The sequence below is a fragment of the Pristiophorus japonicus genome, chromosome 12 (assembly GCF_044704955.1).
Source record: "Pristiophorus japonicus isolate sPriJap1 chromosome 12, sPriJap1.hap1, whole genome shotgun sequence".
Lineage (NCBI taxonomy): Eukaryota > Metazoa > Chordata > Chondrichthyes > Pristiophoridae > Pristiophorus > Pristiophorus japonicus.
Window position 1 is genome coordinate 142082184 of NC_091988.1, and position 25105 is coordinate 142107288.

The following is a 25105-nucleotide window of genomic DNA, read 5'->3' on the forward strand; positions in this document are numbered from 1 at the left end:
TAACTTTTTTTTATTCGTTCACTGGATGTGGGCATTGCTGGCAAAGCCGGCATTTATTGCTCATCCCTAATTGCCCACGAAAAGTTGGTGGTGAGCCACATTCTTGAACCGCAGAGGGCAGTTAAGAGTCAATCACATTGCTGTGGGTCTGACATCACATATAGGCCAGACCGGGTAAAGACAGCAGATATCCTTCCTTAAAAAAGGACATTAGTGAACCAGATGGGTTTTTACGACAATCCGGTAGTTTCTTGGTCACCATTATTGACACTAGTTTTTTTTTTACATTTCAGATTTATTCAATTAGCTGAACTTAAATTCCTCAGCTGCCATGGGCAGGATTTGAACTCATGTCTCTGGTTCATTAGTCTAGGACTCTGAATTACTTGTCCAGTAACATAACCACTATTCTACCGTACCCCTTGAATGTCAAGAACAGACTACTGCTGAAATAATTGTAGACAGGCTGCATAATTGCACAGAACACCGTTGCTCAACTTGGTTTCCTTAATAATCACAGGAACTAATACAGGTTTGCCAATGATTTTCTAGTCCAAGATCAGTTGCATTTGTTCAGTGCCAATTTTTAAACTGGACTACTTCCAGAGACACAGTGTTAGAGTAATTCCCTGTTGTTACCACATAGTCCTTTTGCAATAGAAGTTTTAATTACAACTTAGGTTGGCCCCAGACATTTGAGAAATTCTAACATGCATAATTAAAGCATCACAATAATTAAAGATGGAATCACATCACCAAATACTGCTCCATCATCTCTAGCTTGTTATTTCACTATTATTCCAGTGTACATTGAAAAAGGATTCAAATTAAAACATGTAACTCACATCAAGATGGTGGAAAAGATAAATAGAGGTTCCAATTTTTTTTTAAATTTATAATCCCTCAAATTCTCAGGATGAAATATTGATTGCACTAGACAAGTGATCAATAGAACCCATGTATTCCAATCTAATCTTCGGAGCATATGCATGCTCGCCTCAATTGATCTACTAATCTAAACCGTCTGGGTGCCAATCTGTCTATCCAAAGCTATCCAGCAATGAAAGCTATTATAATCCTGTCCCACAATTGAAAAATAATACTAACAGTGACTGTTTGTAATCAGAACATCAATGCTGACATGCAAAAGACAGCACTAAATTACTGCTTTCCCTTTCCAACACTGTGGTAAATATTGTATTGTTGAATTTTTACTTGTTTTTAAAAACACTTCTTTGTCTTTGCATTTCAGGCATGAGCTCTTGCATTCTCATTTCAATGTAGCACCACTGGGCTATGGATTAAACACATCTACAGAAGTGGCAAATGTGAAATTAACCTTTGCTCTCTGAACTTTGATCCTGAACAAGTCTCGGCAAAGGAAGCCAAGGCTGAACGAAAAAGGAAGCAGCTGGGTTAAACCACTTGCCATTTACGCACCACAAAGAGCTTATTTTTGCTTTCAATACCAGTCTCCATGTATGCGTGCTGTAGCTAGAGTGCATCACTGCAACCCTGGTGAAAATGCCTGCAATCTCAGAATGTTAGCATTTTGCTTGCAGTATCCAAGTGTTCACCCCCACTATATTCAGCCTTATAAAATGTCAGCAAAACTCCATGGATCCATTCAAATATTCCAAAACATTCGTTCTGCTTTGTCAATTTCTACAATATAACCAGCACACTCCAATAGGTTTCCTCCCAGAGATTTGCTTTTAAACATTCTGCCTTTCACGGTGTAATATATTTTACTACTTTTGCTCCAAAATTAACATTTCCCAACATTAAATTTTTAAGTTTTATTTCAAGTTCTAAATGTTTGTAGATCTTTGAAAACATCCTGCTTTGCCACAACTTCATAAAGACAAGTTATTATTTTGAACATTGAAGATCTCAGCTTGGTTCCTGAGTTTTTTTTTGGGGGGGTGGGGGGAGGAGAGCAGAGCAGGGAGGGTAGCCATGTTGGTCACAATGCTGCCTTCCTAGAACCATGGCTAGATCACCTATTTCCTACTACACAACCAATTCAGAAACCAAATTATGACTGGCAGTAAATAAGGTTAGCTTAGCCATCGTTATGCAGGTTAGCAAATTTTAAAAAGGATTCATCCTTTGAAGTGGTGGACAGGCCCAATTCTTTTGCCAATAGTAGTCAATGACAGTGGTAGACTAACCTCCCTCCACAGTGGACAGTCCCCATCTCCTCCGCAAAGTAGATATTCAGATATCTTGAATTTACAGTTGGATAAGTTTTGTAAGATTAGGCTGTAGGCACGCTTGCCAAACCTCCAGAATTGTCCTGGGGTCTCCAGGAATTAAATTTCAATCTCCTGGACACAGCTGTGAGCAACATGGGAGAAAAATCAGGGCGGCATTAATGAGATTCCTTTTCATTTTCTTATTTATAAAAATATCCGCTATCTTTTTTTAAAAAAGGCTCTGAATTTTGCTCAAGCAGAACATTCAATTTATGAAAAAAGCAACCACATTGTAAAGACAACCATTTTAAATAATCTCTGCACTAATTTGTTTGCAAGGCAGAATAAAATAAATGATCCTGCTACTAGCTGTCGCAATGCATGCCTCAGAAGTGAATGTTTCCATTCTTGCTCATGGGGTTTGCTTCATTCTGGCCCCTGCAAATGACTAGAAAATAATGGACTTCTGATGCGATCAATTTTTATGTTTGACACAATTTAGCTTTGCCCCCATCTAACCAGAAACGGTTATGAGACAATGGTATTCTTTCCAGCTGGAAAACAAAGGTCACAGTGGCCCAAATTCTAATCTATATAGGCATGCTGGACAAAAATATATAATGCCTTGCTTAATCACAATAAGACTCATTAATTAAAGTTTAAGCCTTTCAACTAGTTTCCCGGCAGCTACATCTTGTTCATGATATTTCGATACTGTCACATTAACTGGCCAATTACTGCACAAATCCATTGAAAGTGCAGCCCGCGGTGTCTGACATTGGTCATCAATTGAAAGGAATTACCCATCACAACAAAGCAGGAGTAAAAATCAGCTAGGGAAAGCTGATGAATTATTCCTAATAGATGCACACAACAATAAAACCAAGGGAGGAGGGAGGTGAGGGAATGGGAATACAAACAAAGAATGGCTTATTCATAATGCCTCAGATTTCAAATGAGATTTAATGCTAAGATAAATGGTTTTCCTCTATGCACTTCATTAAAGTCGCCAGTCAGGAACTGTTCAAAAAAAAAGTGTCCGAATGACAATAGACTGGTAAACTTGGGCATGGTTCAATATTTAACCAAATGCAAGTGACTGAGGAAACTAGTTTAGCTTTCAGCAATTTCAGTGAAGCAACAAACTGACCATGACAAATGAAAGAGTTTTACTATTTCCTAGCACAAAGATTTTTTAGATTGATTCTTCTTAAAATGTCTTGGAGACTGAAAAAATGCTGCAGTGCCTACGAGCAAAATGTTGATTTCCTAAATGAAGTAATCCCCTAAATACAATGGACAATTAATTGAGCTCTCCCAGTTAGAAACATGGCCCTAGGGTCAGACTTCACTTGAAGCCAACCTGCACATATCACATTATCGACAAGATTTAGTAAAAACAAACCATGGATGTTTATTTCCCACTAATTGAAACGGATGCACTAATAGATGGGGTAAAAATATGATGGTGGGTCAAGTTGCACAGTTGCAGCAGCTAATTTCCTCTTCTCATTCATCATATACACCTTGTTCATTAATGTGCTTCAACAAAATACATTACATTCAGTTCTTTCCCCATTGTCCAATCAAATTATTCTTTGTGAACGACGTACGAACACACGACCCAACATTGGCAGGCGGAATGCATCGTCCCCAGCATAAATTAGCAACTTATTTAAACCAAATGTGTGAATTATACGTAACCTCTAGGTCATTGATTAGCACTGCATCAGTCAAAAAGGACTTCAGTGTGGCACTTCTATATTAAGACAAAAAATGAAATTTTTCTCCCGCTCTAATCTTAAAGATAACTTTTTGATAAAACATTTTCATTTAGAGGGTTGTCACTATTAGACCTTCCCTGCTTGAGTTGTAGATGGCTGTTAATAAATGATTCAGTAATAAATGTTCATTGACATTTAGATTATACACTTGTGTTCCAATCATTTAATCTCTCTCTCTCTCTCTCTCGTGAAATAGACAGCACAACAATACACAACACTCAATTTGCTCCATTAATATTAGGGTGCACTGGTAAAGGCAGTCTGCCTTTGGTAGTAATACTGTATTAGAGCACAACCCCCCTCAAGCTGACAGAGGCATAATGTTCGCAACAGCCTCTTTGATGCTATAATCCAATACACGATTTATTTCAGTTTGAAAACATAACCAGTGATTTAAGAGCTTCTGATCTACAGCATAATCTTGACATTAAAAACACATTAAAAAAATTGTGATAAATAATTTTAAATACAAATGTGAACCCAGCAATATTATTTACTTGGTCTATCTGATTTTGTTCTTTAACCTTATTGCGCTACGTGAGTAACTTAGCCCTTGAATTGAGTGCAAGGTTACTATTTTCTAAATGAGAAAACTAAACACACAAGAGACTATCTAGAAAAATGAAAGGAGATTAGCAGTACCTTAATTAGACCAATCAAATGGAGACCCCAAACCAATCCAAACCTCCTTTATTTAAGATGGCAGATTTTTCCTCCTATTCCTCAGCTCATCCTGGCATTCTTTCCCTCAGTTCATGCTCAAGCTCATCTCTTGCTCGCACACCCCACAAAAATGCTGCTCCCACCTTTTCCCTTCTTCGTCTACTCTTAAGCACTGCTTTCAGCTGCTGCGTTGTCCTGCTGGCATTCACTACCATCTATTTCACCATCTTCCATTTCTTTTTGTGGCACACCTACCAGAGTGCTGCTGCAAAGTGATTCTGGCTGCTGTATACTGTAGGCTAAACTCACTGTTCTTACATGAATTCCTGTCCAATAACTAGAATCACCTTGCAGCAAGACTCGGTTAAGAGCAGTGGTGCTGGGAGAGGGACCTGGCCTGGCCAGATTTTTGCAAATGAACACTGATAAACAGACTGATCAGTATGGAACACCGACACTTGGCATGTCTGTAAGGGCAGCTTTGTTTTTAAACTCGGAACACAGACCCTTAGAATTGCAAAAAAGCCCCATTAGAATGGTTATTTAAACCTCTGTGACCAACAGGAGAGGAAGGAAGGGTGGAGGAAAAGGGTTAAGAGGAGAAATCAGCCTCAAGAAAGAAGTAGCACGGTCAAGAGTACACAAGACAAATCAGTGCAGGTACACATAAATCCACGAGAGATACAGAGGCACACTCTCGAAGCTACAGCACTGAAGCACTTAAAGTGGAGGCTGACTGGTTGCAAATCTACAGTTGTTGCAAAACTGCTGGACAGTGCATGGATAGGGCTTGACGAGAACGGTCAGAACTTAAACCAGCATCACCGATGCAGTGCTTATGAAGTTATTTTATACCAATGATCATCATTTTGCAAAAGGATTTAGAGCAATGTCTCTACCTCCTCCTCAAATGAATTTTGAAGGAATTACATGTGTAAATTGTTCTAAATCTTCCATTCCAAAACATATTTGTTGTTCAGTATATTAAGCTATCTCTAAGCTCACAGACAAACAAGTACTATCCAGGGCCTTTGTAAACATGACTATCTATTGTCCCGTATGATAATCCAAATATACAAGGAAAGCCCTAGAGCTTACAAGCCCAGACTCTATCATGTTTACCCATTGTTCAATGCAGGCAGGCCAACTGAAAAGGCGGCGTTCATAATTATCTGCATACATTGATATTATTCTTTAGCTTCTCTCACAATTACAGGATTGTCATAAATTCAGAAACTTTTAGCTGATTTGCTCAAATTTAATTCTGTATTTCAAGTTTTAATTAAAAATAAGTGGCTTGCACTGGCTGATGTATTGGAGCACTAACTGGGTAGATTGATCTGGCATTGCTTTTAAATATACACCAGTTTCATTCACAGAATGCTAGACACAGAGTTTCATGGATTCCTCCCAAAAATGACAGCAATGCAGCTCAGGACAAAGGCAGAAGTCTTTCAGACAATACTGCTGTCAGACTCAATACTATGTAGGTTTCTGTGTGGGTGACAGGACAACATTTTTCAAGATAGATATAAAGCTGAATGCCCCATAAATGGGAAATTTAAAAAGAGCAAGCTTGCTTTCTCTGAAAGAAAAATAGAGTACTTCTATTCTGATAAGTCTAGAAATGTTTCATGTAGCCAGTGATTTTTGTATAACTCAGCATGTAATTCCCATCACTCGATAAGACTGCAAGTAAATATCAGTCTTCCGGTTGTCTGTCACAGCAATATTCACAATGCACTAATGTCAGGGCGAAACACAGACCCAGAATCATTCACCCAGAAACTAGCTGTACTGGCAAGTGATAAGCAGCCTCATTTTTATACATGTCAACGTGTTTTTTTTTAAAAACGACTGACAAAGATGAACAGATGTACTTAGTACAAGATTGAAAAAGGATTTAACATTTGTGTGTCACCATTTAAAAATACCCTTTAAAAACCTGCATGGAGCATTAAGAGCATAAATTACACTAATTGAACCATAAGCAAGAATGTTGAGACAATTGGCAGAGCCATCTTTGGCTTACATTTCACAATATAAAATGAATAAAAACATTATATTACATTTGTAATGGGGCACGGTCACAAAAATTACAGGAATTAAAATGAGGAGGATAAACAAGCAGATCATCAAATCCACGCCTTTTTACCTCTCGACTTGACTATTCCTGGCTGGCCTCCCACGTTTTACACGATGTAAACTTGCCGTGTCCCAACTCGCACCAACCCCCGTTCAACCATCATTCCTGTGCTCGCTGATCTGCATTGGCTCTTGGTCTGCCAACGCCTCAATTTTAAAATTCTCATCTTCATTTTCAAAACCCTCCATGACCCCACCCCTCCTATCTCGCTAATCCCTTCCAGCCCCACAATCCTCCCCAGATATATCTGTGCTTCTCTAATTCTGGCCTCGCGGGCATCCCCGATTGTAAATCACTCAACCATTGGTGGCAGGGCCTTCAGCTGCCTAGGCCCTATGCTCTGGAATTCCCTCCCATAACCCCTCTTTCCTCCTTTAAGACTGGTTTAGCCATTCACTGCCAGATCTGGCTCAAAACATAAAACACTATCGGTTCCTACTCTTGTCTACAAAAACTGCTCACTATTCCAGGATCATCCTGGATTGCAAAAATAACTCCCGGCGACTATTCTCCACTGCTAACCATCACCTTAAACCCCTCTCCCGTCTCCACCACACTCACCTCCTACAACAAGTATGAGGAACTCATGGACTTCTTTGTCTCAAAGATTGAGACTATCCGATCAGCTGCCTCTGCGAGTTCCCTTCCTTCACCTAGCTCACAGGGCCAAACTTCATCTGACACTCCCAGCTGCCCTAGCCTCTAAACTCACATCTTTCTCCAGTTTCTCTTTGATCACCCATCTTGATCGCACCAGGTTCATCTTGTCCATGAGACCCACGTCCTGCTCCCTTGACCCTATTCCCACTAAACTTCTGATCACGCAATTTCCTTTTTTGGCTCCCATGTTAGCCAACATTGTGAACGATTCTCTCTTCTCAGGTACTGTTCCTCTCTCCTTCAAAATCTGCTGTCATCACCACTCTCCTCAAAAAACCAATCCTTGACACCTCATCCTCAACCTCCCTTTCCTGTCCAAAGTACTTGAACATGTTGTCAGCTCCCAAAACCGTGACCATCTTTCCATGAATTCAATGTTTGAATCCCTTCAATCTGGTTTTCGCCCCTACCACAGTACTGAAACAGCTCTCAAAGTCACAAATTACATCCTTTGAGAATGTGACAAAGGTCAACTCTCCCTCCTCATCCTTCTGGACCTCTCTGCAGCCTTTGACACAGTTGACCACTCCATCCTCCAACACTAAGTGGGACTGCTCTCGCTTGGTTCCATTCTTACCTATATAATCGTAACCAGAAAATCTCCTGCAATGGCTTCTCTTCCCACTCCCACATCGTTACCTCTGGTGTCCCCCAAGGATCTGTCCTTGGCCCCCTCTTATTTTTCATCTTTAAGCTGCGATATCATTTGAAAACATGGAGTCAGTTTCCACATATACGCCGACGATACCCAGCTCTATCTCTCCACCACTTCTCTTAACCCCTGCTTGGTATCTAAATTGTCAGATTGCTTGCCCATCATCCAGTATTGGATGAGCAGAAATTTTCTCCAATTAAATATTGGGAAGACTGAAGCCATCTCTTTGGTCCCCGTAACAAACTGCGTTCCCTAACCACTGACTCCATCCCTCTCTCCAGCATCAATCGGAGAGTGAACAAGACTGTTCAACCTCGGTGTCATATTTGACCCTGAAATGAGTTTCCAGCCACATATCCGTGGCATAACTAAAACCGCCTTTTTCTACCTCCGTTAACATTGCCCGCCTCCACTCTTCTGCTGCTGAAACCCTCATTCATGCCTTTGTTACCTCTAGACTCGACTACTCCAATTCACTCCTGGCCGGCCTTCCACATTCTACACTACATAATTTTGAGGTCATCCAAAACTCAGCAGCCTGTGTCCTAACTTGCCCAAGTCACGATCATCCATCATCCCTGTGCTTTCCGACCTACATTGGCTCCCGGTTAAACAATGCCTCGATTTCAAAATTCTCATCCTTGTTTACAAATTACTCCATGGCCTTACCCCTTCCTATCTCTAATCTTTTTCAGCCTTACAACCCCACAAGATGTCTGCACTCCTCAAATTCTGCCCTCATGAACATCCCTGAATATAACTGCTCAACCATCGGTGGCTGCGCCTTCAGCTGCCTGGGCTCTTAGCTCTGGAACTCCCTCCCTAAACCTCTCCGCCGCTACCTCTCTTTCCTCCTTTAATATGCTCCTTAAAACCTACCTCTTTAATCAAGCTTTTGGTCATTTGCCTTAATTTCTTCTTTAATGGCTCAGTGTCAAATTTATCTGTTTTTTGTTTTGTAACACTTGCGAAGTGCCGGGGGACATTTTACTATGTTAAAAGATGCTATGTTATTATTATACTCTCCTTAAATCTTACCTCTTTGACCAAGTTTTGGTTATCTGCCCTAATTTCTCCTTATGTGGCTCTGTCAAATTTTGTTTTAGATCGCTCTGGTGCAAAGCCTTGGGACATTTCACAACATTAAAAAGGGGCTATATAAACAAAAGCTGTTGTATTACAAGTGCAATACTTCCTTAGATAATTTAAGTCAACTTCAGGTAAAACTCAACTATTACCTTGAAATACCAAAAACAAGTATTTGCACAATTTGTTAATTGATAGTCTGCGCATTCAGGATTAAAGCAAAAATCAGTTGTAACAATGATGATTACCGAACAATTCAGCTTTTAAAAAAAAGACACATGAAGATCTTTCCTCACCATTCAACACTGATTGACAAAAAAAGGTTTCCATAGACATTTGCAGAGATGGAAGAAACTTTACATCTTCCGTTGAGCAGAGAATGGAATCGACATTTAAAAGAAAAGTCACATAACATTCCTAACCCACTTGCAATTTTAGATCACATTCAAGAGGAGAAGCCTTGCATCGTCTATGTGTATGCATCGGCAACATAAAATGAAAGAGTTAGCTGCTCATTTGCCACAAGCTTGGCACAGGCCATCCTCTGTACACCAGATACTTTAACAGAGTTACACTAATATGAACACAAGTCTTCTCACTTACAGAGCCAACACTGATGAAAACTTTGGCTTAAAAATCTAGAATGGTCCATTCGGTCAGATTGGCCAACCACAGCTATAAACAACAGGTTACCTATTCCACTACATTTTCCAGTGGTGGTAGACTAGTAAAACTGGTATAGATTTACAACTGGTTATAAATGCCCTCTAAATTGTCGATCCCTTTTTATTGAAGGCAACCGAAGAGAAACATAGTACAGCCTTAAGTTAATATTCACAATATTACTCAGATACCCACGTTAATCACAGAAAGCCAAAGTCTGCCAGTTTTGGAGTACGTTTACCAAGGGAATGGAGATCTCTTCAATTGTGGAAGTAACCCTATCACCACCCAAAAAAAGCCCCAAATCTTTGAGCATGGGCTGACCATATGATGAGCAGTCGGATAGCATGCTCCCTGCACCCAATCTCAAAAACTGGCTATCTGAAACATTGCAAGCCCTATAGATGTGTTGTTCAAGGATGGAGGTGGGGAGAACAAACACAAATGTACCCAAAGCAGCTGCTACCATGGTTTTGCATAATAAGAATTTTTATTAGTCCTTTTAGTTTAGATGGAACACACGTTTAAATAGCTTCATTTTTGAGCAAATTAAACAAAAGTTGAAATTCACTGAGCAAATCCACATTCCCACCAGTTAGAATTAAATATGTGCATTAATCGATTCCCTACTAGTGAAAACAGTGAATAATCTGCCAGTATCACTTGCTGCCCTTATGGTAAACCAGTAAAGATTTTGTTACAATGCCAGCCCAACAAGGCAGCTGGTTATTAATCCTTACTTAAGATTTCCCTCAAGTGACAATGTTATCACTTCACACCTCAGCAGTGCTAAAACCCATCTCCAATATCCCAGTAGAAGGAAACCCATTATAACATTCTCTCTCCATAGATCAGAATGATCACAAGCTTGTGTAATTATCCAATCTGCTCACAAAGACAAAGCTCATCTTTGTAAACCCATCAGATTTACTTACTTTTCTGGTTCACACCACTTAGGCTTGGAGCGACTTGTTAGATACTGTAAAAGATAGACCAAGATCGATTCCACCATCACTAACTGGGTTTGATACCAGCTGCTTTGTCTGAATGCTATCACTTTTGCAATCCAAAATGTCCAAAATGACATCCGTTGCAATTCAAACCATTAGCAATCCAAAATTAAGTAAGATTGGGTTACCATCTAATCTCTTCCAAATTTAATAATTTCTATGGCTGTTTTTTCCTTCACAAATCTGCTTTTAGAAATCAGCTTATTGACAGTTGTTTACAGTAACGCTGGCCAGATCTTTTCAATCCAGCTTTAAACACGTAGGGCAAGGATGTTACAATGGAGACTTCAATTGATCACAAAGCTGACAACATTGGTACATTTTCACAGAGATTCTTTTTAATTTTGAAGTCATTACAAAACAGATTTATTTTTCAACAAGAAAAAAATGGTTCATGGGAGCAGAGTGGGACCTTGGCAAGTCTTCCACGCTGATCACTGACATAATCCAGACTACTGGGAAACATATAAGGGAGGACAAAGGTTTAGTTCAGGGCAAGATTAAATCACGATTACACTCCAAGAACACTGCTCACAAACCATGTAAATCCATTGACTGAAGACTTTTTAAACCCAAATATTTTTTTTTCCTTTTGGTGAAAGTTAGCACTTTATTTACGACCCTCCCCCACTCAATTACAAGATGCAGGATTCAACCCTACCCGGTCTTGAGGGGATAAGCTCTTGACCAGACTGAAGTGGTGCAAGAGGCTACTTAACCACATCGTGGAAGGAGATTCAACTGTGGTACAGACAAGTTGCGAGAGGCAGAGGGAAAAAACAGGAATTCTAGAAGAGAAGCTGGTGACAGGCCATCACACAGACAGCAAAAACGTGAAATAAATGTAATTACAATCATTCTCATTTCCTACAATCCTCAGGGATATTTGTGCTCCTCCAATTCTGGCCTCGAGCATCGCTCCACCATTGGCGACTGTGCCTTCAGCTGCCTATGTCTCAAGCTCTGGAATTCCCTTCCCAATACCCCTCCACCTTTAAGATGCTCCTTTAAATCTACCCTCATCCTCCCCATATCACCTAGCATCAAATTTTGCTCGATAACGCTTCTGTGAAGAGCCTTAGGATATTTATTACATTAAAGGCACTATATAAATGCAGGTTGGGAAATGACGTAATTTGTTGAGAGTCAACATTTTTTGATAGGTGGGAAGAGAAATCCATTGGCAATGTCTTTAAAATCCAGGAGGAAAATAAAATCAATAAAAATATCCCCCTCCCCTCTTTATATTATCCCATAGACCACATCTGGCTGAATGGACAAAGTGCTTGGACCTACCAATCTTCTGTGTGCCCCTCCACCCCCAACGAATCCTCTTGAAGCTTAATCTCAATGTGGCCTCTGCTGGTCCCTCTGCTGCCGGTCAGGTCTCCCACTGGGCCAGGCCACTCCCTCAATTCCCAAGTTGTAACTAAAATAGCATTGTTGTGCCAAGGACATCAGGTCGTGACTTTTAAATTTCATGGAGATCTCTGCCTTCCTATAGAGGGAGCCTCGAGCGACTTGGGAATCAGCAAAGAGAGGGAGGGAACAGAGCGACTTCAGGCTGGTAATTCGACGTGCACGAATTGAACCCCCTTCTACATTCAGTTCTTGCCTGGTGGGGTGGGGGAGGGGTGTGGGGGGGAAGAGATTAAAATTCCCCATCAGTTTTCAAATGAGTGCATTTGGCAGTCATTAACTGAAGAAAAATCAGAGCTACCTGGTCATCGGTGAATAAATTCTATGTGACCTTTCACAAATATAAAATCTGTGCCTCAAGGTATTGCTCTATGGGCCACTTTCCAGAGATTATAATATGCATTCGCGTATCTTTAAAATGTAATGTAGGAATTGATTTTTGTAAGACAAATTAAACATTAGCTCTGCATAGTTAACTCTTAGCATCGTGGTCCAACAATCAACAGAATGAAGACAGATTTTGCCAGGATTCGTCCAATAAAATATTCAACTTTGATTTCCTCCCACCTGTTTACAGTTCTGTTTTTGCTGATATTAGCACATTTCCAGTGGAAATGCAACACAAATGAAATGTAACCAATTATTATCAGATGTTCCATTCATACTATCCTTGAGCTTTATAAATGTTGAAACAGCACAGAAGATAAGACTAATCTATGACTTCTAACCACACAGTGCTTTTCACAAGTCAATGTATTATGCTCATTCCAAGTTCTGGTCAGTTCAGTAATAGAAGTAAAATATGTATCATTCGAAACACAGGGCTTTATAGCTCACAACAAATCGTTTTAAAGGTAACATTTTACTAATACCTTAATCATTAAAAACTTCACATTTTCTCCAGAGATAATTGTTCCCAATTCTGAGAAGTGACAATGTACTAAATTAATTTATGGGTCCAGCGTAGCCAGATACATCGTCCATCCCAATTCAGCAGCAAACGATGCAGATTCAAACAATTTTAACCTCATCACTAGATAGAAAAAATGTGGAAGTTAAGCACTCAAATAAATAGTCATTCACTGCGCCAAAATAAAACCAGTTTGATTCAGAATGAACCCTCAAAAATCATGCCAGAGATAGTAATGAATTATGAAAATAATTGTTTTTATAATGGTAGGATGGGCATTGTCAAAGATTTCTCCTTCCATTCTTTTGACTTTTTAGATCTAACCATCAGAGCTATTGACACTTTCTTTTTGCAATGCCAACTTCACCAATTTTCCTTTTTGCAGAACACCAGCAGTGTGGATGATGGTCATAAGCAGTAGGTATGTATTTATTCTACACCTTCAGTTAAGTTGACATGAATTGAAGTATTTTTATGCCCAACAAACCTATCCCTTTTTGATAAATCACACCATCTGTCAACCTTCTCCCCATCTTCCTTTTCTCCAGAAATGCATCCAACAGAATCTTGAAGTCAGTATTATTCATGCTACAATAGGTGTGCCCAGTAATTTATTCCAACACACATGACCTTATTTTGCAATGGATACATTCTATCCCACCTGCCAACTTGATTCAGCAGTAACAGACTTCTGAATCAGAGGCTGTGGGTTCAAGGCCTGCTTCAGTCCTGGAGCACATAATGTTCACACTTTCATTCACTATTGATGGAGTACTGCATTATCAGAGGCATTAGACAGAGGGTCCATCTACCTGGTCAGATAATGTAAAGATCCATGGGACTATTTGAAGACCAATGTGCTGGCCAATATTCTTCCCTCAACCAACACAATCAAAAACAGATTAAATTTATTTTATTGTTTATAGGACATTACGGTGCTATATTTGCTTACATAAGAATAGTGATTGCAATTCAAAAAGTAATTTAAAAAAAAAAGATGCAAACTGCTTTAAACCCATTCTGAGTCTGCGATAAGGTGTTAAATAAATGCAACTTTCTTTCCTCCCAAACTGCCCTATTTTAAACAATCTCCTCTGGTATTTGAACCCAACAACACAGTGGCCAGTATGGGTGGAATGGGAGTGTATATATTGTGATGCACAAGACTTCACAATTGTGTAGGACAGGCTGGATGGAACAGTCGCCTGCCAGTCATACATGTTGTATGCATAGATCAGTTAAATCACTTGAATTTATAAAATGTGGGTATTCTGCGGCATGAAGTGAAAGAAAAGTAGTGCAGCATTGGAATAATCATCATTTTTGGGGGATTTACCAGTGTTCCTGCAGCACTCTCAAGCCAGGCACAACACAGTTCCACATACAGTACATTGCTCACTTTGATAATGTTTTCCCACTGCAAACGAACAACCCTCCAGTTCCCAGCAAGAAGTCCTTTTGGCTCTTCCAATAAGTTTGCTGAATGAATTAATAACAAATGTGACAGTTCTGTGCTATCCAATAGGAACCAGCATGGAAATGCTGCAACTAATTTAATTTGTACATTCTGAAATATAACATGTTATTTTCCAACTAAAATGTTACCACTAAACCAAAAAACAGTTTCAAATCTTAACTGTTTTAATATTCTCTGAATATGGTTAACCAAAATTTCTACTTTCAAAATCAAACTTGTTAATTTCTCAGGATGAGAAACCTCTTCATTATACTTGAGTCTATATTGTTTGAATGTACAAAACACTTAAAAAAAAATAAAGATAGAACTGGATGAATATCAGATTTGGAAATGAAGGCCTATAACATTCCCTTCTCAAGCTCTTTAAATGTAGCAAAAATGTCATAAAGCATTTCACCAGAGGGTGGGGAGAAACTGGGAACTGTGCAGCAGGTTGTGGGAAGATGTTAAGGGAAGCACCCAAAGGCAATGTCGAAAGAAATGGTTTAAGGGGGCTTTTGAAATTGGAGAAATGTAACCAGTTGAAGTTATTTAGAAAGAGAATTCCAGTGTGACCATGATGGCTGAAGACTTAACCAGGAGGTGGGGGAGGAGGCTAGGACATTGTCAAGAAGGAAATGTGCATGTTACAATGAAAGGTGCGGAAGGCAGCATAAGATGCGTAAAGTAATGCCAGAGAGAAATGTGTAAATGAGAATGTAGATTTGCTTCATCGGCATGATAGATTATGAGGATTTGATATGGGACAGCATGCAGGCAGTGATGTTCTGATAAGTTGAGAGTTTATATGGCTGGAAGACTGGAGGATGGCACGGGAAAAGTTGGAGCCTGGTGTGACAAAAGATCTAGATTAGAATTATCAGCAGTGATGATGGAGGCAGATTATATCTCAGAAGTGAACAATCCGGGCGAGGATCTGGATAGAGAGTTTAAAATCCAGCTCAAATCAAACAGACAACCAATGTGTCAGCTGTGGCTCAGTGGGTAGCACTCTCACCTGAGTCAGAAGGTTGAGAGTTCAAGTCCCACTTCAGAGACTGGAGCACAAAAATCTCGGGCGACACCCCAATGCAGTACTGAGGGAGTGCTGCACTGTCGGAGATGCCGTCTTTTGGACGAGACGTTAAACCGAGGCCCTTTCTGTTCTCTCAAGTGAACGTTAAAGATCCCATGGCACTATTTTGAAGAAGAGCAGGGGAGTTATCCTCAGTGTCCTGGACAATATTTAGCCCTCAAATCAAATCAACATAACAAAAACAGTTTATCTGGTCATTATCACATTGCTATTTGTGGGAGCTTGCTTGTGTGCAAATTGGCTGCCGTGTTTCCCACATTACAACAGCGACTGCACTCCAAAAGTACTTCATTGGCTGTAAAGCGCTTTGAGACATCAGGTGGTCATGAAAAGTGCTATATAAATTCAAGACTTTCTTTCATCTTTCAATGTTGCACACCATTGGGTTCAGGCTGAGCAAGCATCCAAGAAAGGGAATGGAATGAAGTGAAAGGCTATAGCCCAAATTTTCTGGCAGCAGTCAAACAGGACACCTTCAACCTCGTCAACCTGGACTTATCCACTACAGGGAGTTTGACAGCACGGGGACAGTCGTTAGCAGAGAATGGTGCTGCGGAGGGGACATCATCGGCATATGTATGGAATCTAAATCCATTTTATGTATACCGTCACTGACAGCAGCATATCGAGGAGGAATAGGAGGGTGTTGAGCATAGAACCTTGCGATACAGTGGAAACAACTATATGGACACAGAAGAACAAACCATTGTAAAAGATAAGTTGGAACATAGAGGAACAGAACCATGAAAAGGCAGTACAGAGCAGATCTAAAAAGGATAGGCAGTGGATGAAGAAATGGTTGACCATTTTGAAGACCATGGATAAAGTTGAAGATGGAGAGACAGCATATTGCAACCACTGTGTACCTAGCCTCAATCTGGCATTTTTCCAATAGTCCACTCAAGAATTTGAACGCAACACATGGAAATTTAAGTTGGCATAAATTTGCATTCCTCTTCTTGACGTGATAGGGAGCACAAGATGATGACAAAACATAAAAATGGTGCCAGCTCAAATCTGATGCCTTCCATCAAAAAGACACATTGAAAGTCACTATTCCTATTTACACCATCCTATTGAATTGATGACCCAACACATGTTGGGCAACACCAAGTTCATCAAATCACGGACCTCTTCTAAGGCACAGCAGGAAACGCTGATTTTCATAATTTACAGGAAAAATATCTTTACAAGCATGTATTTTTCTAGATTGTGATTGTGGCAAAAAAAAAAGATACAAAACTGTTCAGATATACTTTCAGAACTACTGAGTTTTGGACTTACTAAATTAAAATGAAACAATTGAACCACAGTTAAAACACACTAGGTTAGAATCTAACCATCAGGTGTCCAACCAGCGAGAGCCCAATCCTGATAGCATCCCACTGCTGCTCACCAGTGTCAGGTCACCACAATATCGGGCAGGCTGGAGGCTGACCTGGCCTACAGGCAGGTAGGTAGGCCTGAGGGGGCAGCAGGGAGGCAATAGTGGCCCTCTTTATTCCTGTTTGGCCCGGAAGAGTGCACCTGCTCCTCCTGGCATCACAATAATAATTTTAAGGCTTACCTTTCTGGGTTTCTTCTGCTGCACCAGGTTTCACTGAGCACGCTCAGGCCAGTAACTTAAAATTACATTGGGATCCTATGTACATTACAACACCCCAAATTGCATAGAGTAAAGATGTTCCCAACCGATTCAAGCAGGCACATCAGCCGCTCAGCAAAAGGCCGGCAGCAGAACAGGAATGGGACAGCAAGTTCACCACCTCAGTTTTAACTCTACTATCAACGGAAGGGAGTTAAGATCTCTCCCACTATTTCTAAATAGTCAAAAAAAAACTCTGGAAACATTTTTCACTTTCCCTTCACTTACCATAACAAATCTCTGTTCTATGGATTTTGATTGTGATAGAAAGCACAAGTAACAAAAGAAACATCAACCCTCAAGAGTTAAGCCTTCCATATATGAAAGTATTAAGTACAGACTGTTAGGGGATGAACAGGGAATTTTCTATGAATCGGAGAGATGAAGATTTAAACCCCCAACTTTGTACAGACTTGCTTTTTCATTAAATGCAAAACTCCAGTCCATGAACAGCAATGAGAGCTACTGTCTGGAGAGACACTGCCACTGATCATCACAAATTTCTGCAACAAGATTTAAAATCATATTCCACAGATTTATTATTCCAATGCAACAGAATATGCATTGTAAACAGATAGCATTTAAACACAAGTTTGTTTTAAATAAAACAGAACTAATGGATTTATTTTCACAAAAACATGCACTACAGTGGCTCTGTTATACCCGCCAGTACAATCGCTTCAGTGTGATTTGAAGGGGGATGATATTATACTGAAAAACTACACTCATCAAAATCCTGCTGCATTAATCCTTTTACTCGCCTCAGAAATCAAATAACTTCCTGGAAAGTGGCTGGAACCTTGTGAACAGCTCCACTGATGGGAAAGAAGATGTGGATCAAGGGGACATGTTACAAAATAAACAGATAATCTTTTGGAACAACAATATCAGTCGGTGCAGAAAAGTATTAACAAGAATGAACAGAGAAAACATTTGAACCACACAAGTGAAATCCACTGACCAAATCTTCTTCCCACCCCCCTTATTGTACACCAGGGGGTGGAGTTTCCACCCAAAATGTGGTTAGGTTACAGTTCAAGTTTCCGCTAAAATTCATTTGCATAATCACAAACAGAAATTTTCCATGAACTGGGTGTTGAGAATGTAATAATTTCTTTCATATTAAAAAATATTCCATAATATATTAATAGTAACCTGGTGCAGTCTTATTAATACAGCTGAAAAGGGGTTTAATCACCAAAATGATAACGTGGGTCCAGTCCTCCACCTGTGGGTAACCTGATTTATAATTGAAAATAATATACTGGCTCATTTAATCGTTTCATTAATGTACACTAGTCAGTTTCTTGATAAATATATTTGTTATGAAAAACAGTTTTAAAATATATGTGTCTACTACTGCCTGTGCGCCTAAGAAAATGAGCACAATTTGTAGAGCTTTCTCAACCAGCACAAAATCGGTGGAATCCCACAATTTCGACTGGAAGGTCATGGCCAGTAATGAAGGAGGGGCCTCACCCGGGTGAATTGAATCTTGACCCAACGCAAAAGATCGTGGAAAACACAAACGTAAATGTTTTGGGATGTAACTCTCATACATTTTAAATTCCCCAATCTTTTACATTGGTTTTACCGATAGAGCTGGAATCTGGGCAGAAAACCAGCAGAAGCAGAATCTCTGCCCCAGTTCTAAAAAGGAACATATTTGGAATCATATTTTAGCCAGACTAAGATCCAATACTGTATTCATAAGTAAAATGATTGGCTGCATATGGAATCAGTTGGAGGTTGTAGCTCAAAACAGAGTTTAGTGGCAAAAAAAAGAGTGGAAGACCTATACCCCACAAGAAGTAATAAGGTTGATGTCTGATGAATGATTACTTTATTCACGTACAATAGTGTCAATATCTCACACTATGATTTAGCTTTTGAATTAAAATCCCTGTAATGATTTAAATCACAAATTACAATTGAAGTTTTAAATTGTCTGGTCTCGATGGATAACTGACGTCACATAAATAAACACGTCCAAGCATGGACCATCTTCACTCATTATATCATTACAGTAACTCAAATATAAAATAGTACATGGGGCAAGGATTGGCAAGATTGCACTGATTACAGTTTCAACCTTTAATATGGGAAGTATGCTGTTCTATAGGCTAGCAATTTTTTTTTTTTTAAATTCCAATTTATCCATTTAGGATCTATCTGGCTCCAAAATCAGCAATGGATTCTGACGAAGGGTCATCGATCTGAAACATTAACTCTGTTTCTCTCTCTCCATAGATGCTGCTTGACCGGAGTATTTCCAGCACTTTGTTTTTATTGCAAATTCCAGCATTCATAGTATTTTGCTTTTGTATGGGCATACTCAATTCTGTTGATGCTGGGACAAGAGTACTCAGTGTAGACTTCCTAACATCCAAATGCTTTTATCAGTGTAGCACTGGTCCCTATTCGGCCTTCGATATCAGTTCAAGACCTCAGAAAAGTCAGGTCATGAAAACAGTTCGACACAGTGTGCCATCACGAGTACCATGTATCTGCCACCAATGGCATATTATCAATAAAGAAATGCTGAAAAATACATCAACAAATTAACTTCATAACAGCAATGATGGAACCAAGTGTTAAACTTCCAAGTCTGGATTTAAAATGTGTTTCCAGCCAATGAACATAATATGCATATAAGCTTCCGGAAATACTAGGGGACAAAGGGTTGAGAGAGGAGGAACTGAAAGAAATCCTTGAGTCAGGAAATTGTGCTAGGGAAATTGATGGGATTGAAGGCCCCAGGGCCTGATAGTCTGCATCCTAGAGTAGTTAAGGAAGTGGCCTTAGAAATAGTGGATGCACTGGTGATCATTTTCCAACAGTTTATCGACTCTGGATCAGTTCCTATGGACTGGACTAATGTAACACCACTTTTTAAAAAGTGGTGTTGAGAGAGAAAACGGGGAATTAGACCGGTTAGCCTGACATCAGTAGTGGGGAAAATGTTGGCATCAATTATTAAAGATGAAATAGCAGCGCATTTGGAAAGCAGTGACAGGATCGGTCCAAGTCAGCATGGATTTATGAAAGGGAATTCATGCTTGACAAATCTTCTAGAATTTTTTTTGAGGATGTAACTAGTAGAGTGGACAAGGGAGAACCAGTGGATGTGGTGCATTTGGACTTTCCAAAAGGCTTTTGACAAGGTCCCACACAAGAAATTGGTATGCAAAATTAAAGCACATGTTATTGGGGGTAATGTATTAACGTGGATAGAAAACTGGCTGGCAGACAAGAAGCAGAGAGTAGGGATAGATAAATGGGTTCTTCTCAGAATGGCAGGCAGTGACTAGTGGGACTCAGTGCTGGGACCCCAGCTACTTACAATATACATCAATGATTTAGATGAAGGAATTGAGTGTAATATCTCCAAGTTTGCAGACAACACTAAGCTGAGTGGTGGTGTGAGCTGTGAGGAGGATGCTAAGAGGCTGCAGGGTGAGTTAGACAGGTTAGGCGAATGGGAAAATGTATGGCAGATGCAGTATAATGTGGATAAATGTGAGGTTATCCACTTTGGTGGCAAAAACATGAAGGATGAATATTATCTGAATGGCGGCAGATTAGGAAAAGGGGAGGTGCAACAAGACCTGGGTGTCATGGTACATCAGTCATTGAAAGTTGGCTTTCAGGTACTGCAGATGGTGAAGGCAGCAAATGGCATGTTGGCCTTCATAGCTAGGGGATTTGAGTATAGGAGCATGGAGGTCTTACTGCAGTTTTACAGGGCCTTGGTGAGGCCTCACCTGGAATATTGTGTTCCGTTTTGATCTCCTAATCTGAGGAAGGACGTTCTTGCTAATGAGGAAGTGCAGCAAAGGTTCACCAGAATGGCACGACTGACATATGAGGAGAGACTGGATCGACTGGGCCTGTATTCGCTGGAGTTTAGAAGGATGAGAGGGGATCTCATAGAAACATATAAAATTCTGACGGGACTGGACAGGTTAGATGCAGGAAAAATGTTCCTGATGTTGGGGGAAGTCCAGAACCAGGGGTCACAGTCTAAGGATAAGAGGTAAGCCAGTTAGGAACGAGATGAGGAGAAACTTCTTCACTCAGGAGTTGTTAACCTCTGGAATTCTCTACCGCAGAGGAGCTGTTGATGCCAGTTCGTTAGATATATTCAAGAGGGAGTTAGATATGGCCCTGATGGCTAAAGGGATCAAGGGGTATGGAGAGAAAGCAGGAAAGGGGTACTGAGGGAATGATCAGCCATGATCTTATTGAATGGTGGTGCAGGCTTGAAGGGCCGAATGGCCTACTCCTGCACCTATTTTCTATGTTTCTTAACTTCTTCCTACTTCCAAAATGGATGATACAAGCCTGAATGAAGAAATCAGGCAAGAAAAAAAAATTGTAAATCTATTTATTTAGGAAATGAAAGGTTACAAAAAAGATAACATGGATGTTATCGGCCGATTACAATTTTAAAAATGCATTGGATAAGAGAATGCAAATAAATGGGATGTGTAAGCAGAATTCTTTAAATATGGATTATTCAAGATTTTCATTCTCTTGTCATATTACTGTTACTCATGACATAATAGTTCTATTACCATAATATTATGTATTTCAACAATAGTTTGCGAACTGATATTTGCAAAATTGATTAATCCTGGGGCTTGAACATTCTCCTGGACTAATTTTAACCCTGAGATTGTCACTTTATTTATTGATTTACAAATATGCAAGGAATGTTACTAATTCAAAACATTGTAACATAATAACAGAATGCAGCAACGGCTACAGCTGCAACACAAAACTGGCCCCCATTCTTCTGAGAGCATGGGTACAGAGTTGCATTGACTGCCAACAGCAAGTCACATATTCTGAGCATGCCCAAACCACTATAGATCAGCAAACAATGGTTAACGCTGCACTTCAACTTCTCTATACAGTTCAGAATTCTAGATTTCAGTGTTACTTTGGAAGTTCCGCTGCCACTAGGATGTGATGTGTGCTTGTACGTAACTTAGACTTAATGAATAACTGAATCCTTGTAGATTGTTTTCAAATCATCAGCCCAAATACATTTTTGCTTTATTCAATTCAGACAAATACAACTCATTCTTTTATTGCACTGCTGAAGCTTTAAAAGCAGCCGGTACCATATTGTAAGTCACACAGCTATGGTTTATTCCAAATTTTATGTACAGTCTCAACAGCTTCCTAGAAATCACACTTTCCATCAATTAGATGTTCACTTCAGCTACTTTTGAAAGCAAAACACATTCTATTTCATCGAACACAGCGACAGGGCAAATATCTCCAGTAGTGAGGATGACTTTAGAAATATTTTAGCACTGTGATGTCATATAATAATTCCCAATGACATTACACCATACTAATATTATGAACCATCAGCAATTCATTGCCCACAAAAATTGTACCTTCCAGTAAATCATCTTGGCTTCTAGTCTATGAAGAACTCTGCTTTTAAGTAGTGGGGAACTCTAAATTTATATATCCACATTATTGCTTATTGCTTTTAAAGTTGCCTATAGCGTCACTTTAGTGTTCTGTCTTCTCAAATAGTGTTTTCATATATTTTCCCCCATTGAAGAGGGAGAAAAGCAGTACCTCATTTTTGTTACAGACATTACACATTTCAGCAGGAACTTGGTTTTCATGACAAAAAAATAACCATGCCCAGGTTCATCAAAACAGTATGCCTTCAAGTATCCAGATTTTTTGTACCACATTGACATAGGACGAGCTACCATGTAGCTATCAGTTCAAGGAATTCAAATTGGACCCATGATTGTTGACTTAAAAAAGGCAAGAATAACTATACTAAACCTCCCTCAGGAACAAAATTCACCATATGGAACTATTAAAACCAAATGGGTGGAGGGAGCAAGGGTGATGGCTTCACATCTCCTTCACACCAGTTAGAAAAACCAAGATTGTTCTATTGTCTACCCTTACTGTTCTTTTACCACCAATTCTGGCTCGACTTGGCTCATTTAAAATAAAGTCCATAAAATATAAACACATTTATCCAAGTATTGCACGACTGAAATGCATACATAAATAGCAGACGTTGCCACCCTTATTCAGAAACCCAGTGCCTCATTTCGCGCTGGGCTCACTACATTAAATTCCCAGGAAATAGAACGGGAGAAACCCTGGAAAGGGAGTTGGAATCAATGAAACCCACAGATTGGTTTACACGCAGTATCAGGATACGAACCCAGCTCGTAACAAATCCCCTTTTCCTTAGTGTGAAAACTGCTTTAAAACAGAGACATATCTCTCACACATCAATGCACAAATACTTGTCAAGATACAAAGTTTGCAGGGTAGAAACGGTGAAGCTTCATTCATGTCCAGGAACAGACGGAGAGTGAAATGGAATTTCCACCGTTTCTTCAAAACAATAAATTCCCCAATTCAATTTAATCAGACAGCTTCCAAACGCAGTTAAAACACAATTCAGAAAAACATGTAAAATATACCAGAGCTATACATCAATACATAGCATGAAGGAATAACTAGCGGTCGCACTAGGCAGAAGCAGGTTCCGCAGACCCCAGGCAAGCATCAGACTAGAAAAAAAAAGACAGCTCCTGGTTTGCAGCAATTCTCATCGGTACAAAAAAACCCTGCTCATCTCACCATGCGATAGAAGTGGGCAATGGAAGTTTTATTAAAGCTAACGAGTCGCACGGGGAGGGTGCTACAGTCCCACTGATCAGGCTAATTACCACTTCGGATCCTTCCAACCCCTCTGCTAAAGTAACGGCGAGGGGGGTTTTATTTCCTCCCCCAGTGCTGGGCGCAGCCTGCCTTCAGAGAGAGGACCGCGTTTTAACAGCTCACCGCTCCCTTACCTTTAAGGAAACTCTGGCCTTCAAAAATACTCCTGGAAATAAACACTGCATATACATCTTCGGAAAATCCAGTCCTACACGAAGATATTCTCCCCTCAGCATCCGCCGCCGTTGCCTGAGATCATCAAGCAGAAAAATCTCATTCAAACTTATTGCTGCTTGGAACTACTCGGACCAGGGCAGTTTAAAAAAAAATTAAAAACATGGCAACAGAACACAATTTAAAGCATTTAGGCAACAATACAGAATGTGCAGCACATTTACAAATACAGACAAGCGATCAAGCCGTGCTTTAACCATAACTGTCTGCGGCTCGCAAGCACCGTGCAGCCAAAAATACATTTATCACCGGCAATTAACAAGAATGATTCCCTCACCCGATCCGTGCAGATAAGCAGAGCGATCGGAAGGATGGCAGCGGAGGTTAGCATCCTGCTAACTGCACCCTCCTTCCCCCACTCCTCAAAAAAAAACCCACAAAAAAGTCGGGCAAAGTTGAAATGAGAATCAAGCCCCTGTGTAGTGCCGATGTCAGCTCTTCATGCAGTCGGAGAGTACAGCAGCTCTGCGCTGGCTGGGTCTCTCTGCACTGGGCTCTTGTCTTGTGTCTCTGTCAATTTCACGCTGCAGGTGCGCGGCGCTCCAACACCTCCTCCTCCTCCCGACCGTCAGCGCGTCACTGGTCCCGCCCAAAGGGGGAGTGGTAGGGGGGGGTGACAGACTAGCACAAGGCAAAGCTCGGCCACTCCAGGATTTCCATCACCATCCCAGGTACCAGGCACCCACAACACTGCAGGGCTCGTTCCAAAGCAAAAATACTGCGGATTGCTGGAATCCAAAATAAAACAGAAAATTACTGG

At 40.2% G+C, this 25105-nt stretch overlaps 1 protein-coding gene across 1 annotated transcript in view; it reads right to left on the reverse strand.

The window, feature by feature from the left end:
* Positions 1-24902, reverse strand: part of LOC139277486 (cadherin-4-like) — a 636199-nt gene extending 611297 nt beyond the window's left edge. Inside the window, exons 1-2 of the mRNA XM_070895995.1 lie at positions 24623-24902; positions 24246-24360 (exon numbers count right to left, since the gene is read on the reverse strand). Of these exons, the coding sequence (XP_070752096.1) occupies positions 24246-24360; positions 24623-24676 (169 nt within the window). The 5' untranslated portion in view covers positions 24677-24902. The remainder of the gene's footprint in view (positions 1-24245; positions 24361-24622) is intronic.
* Positions 24903-25105: the final 203 nt, after the last annotated feature.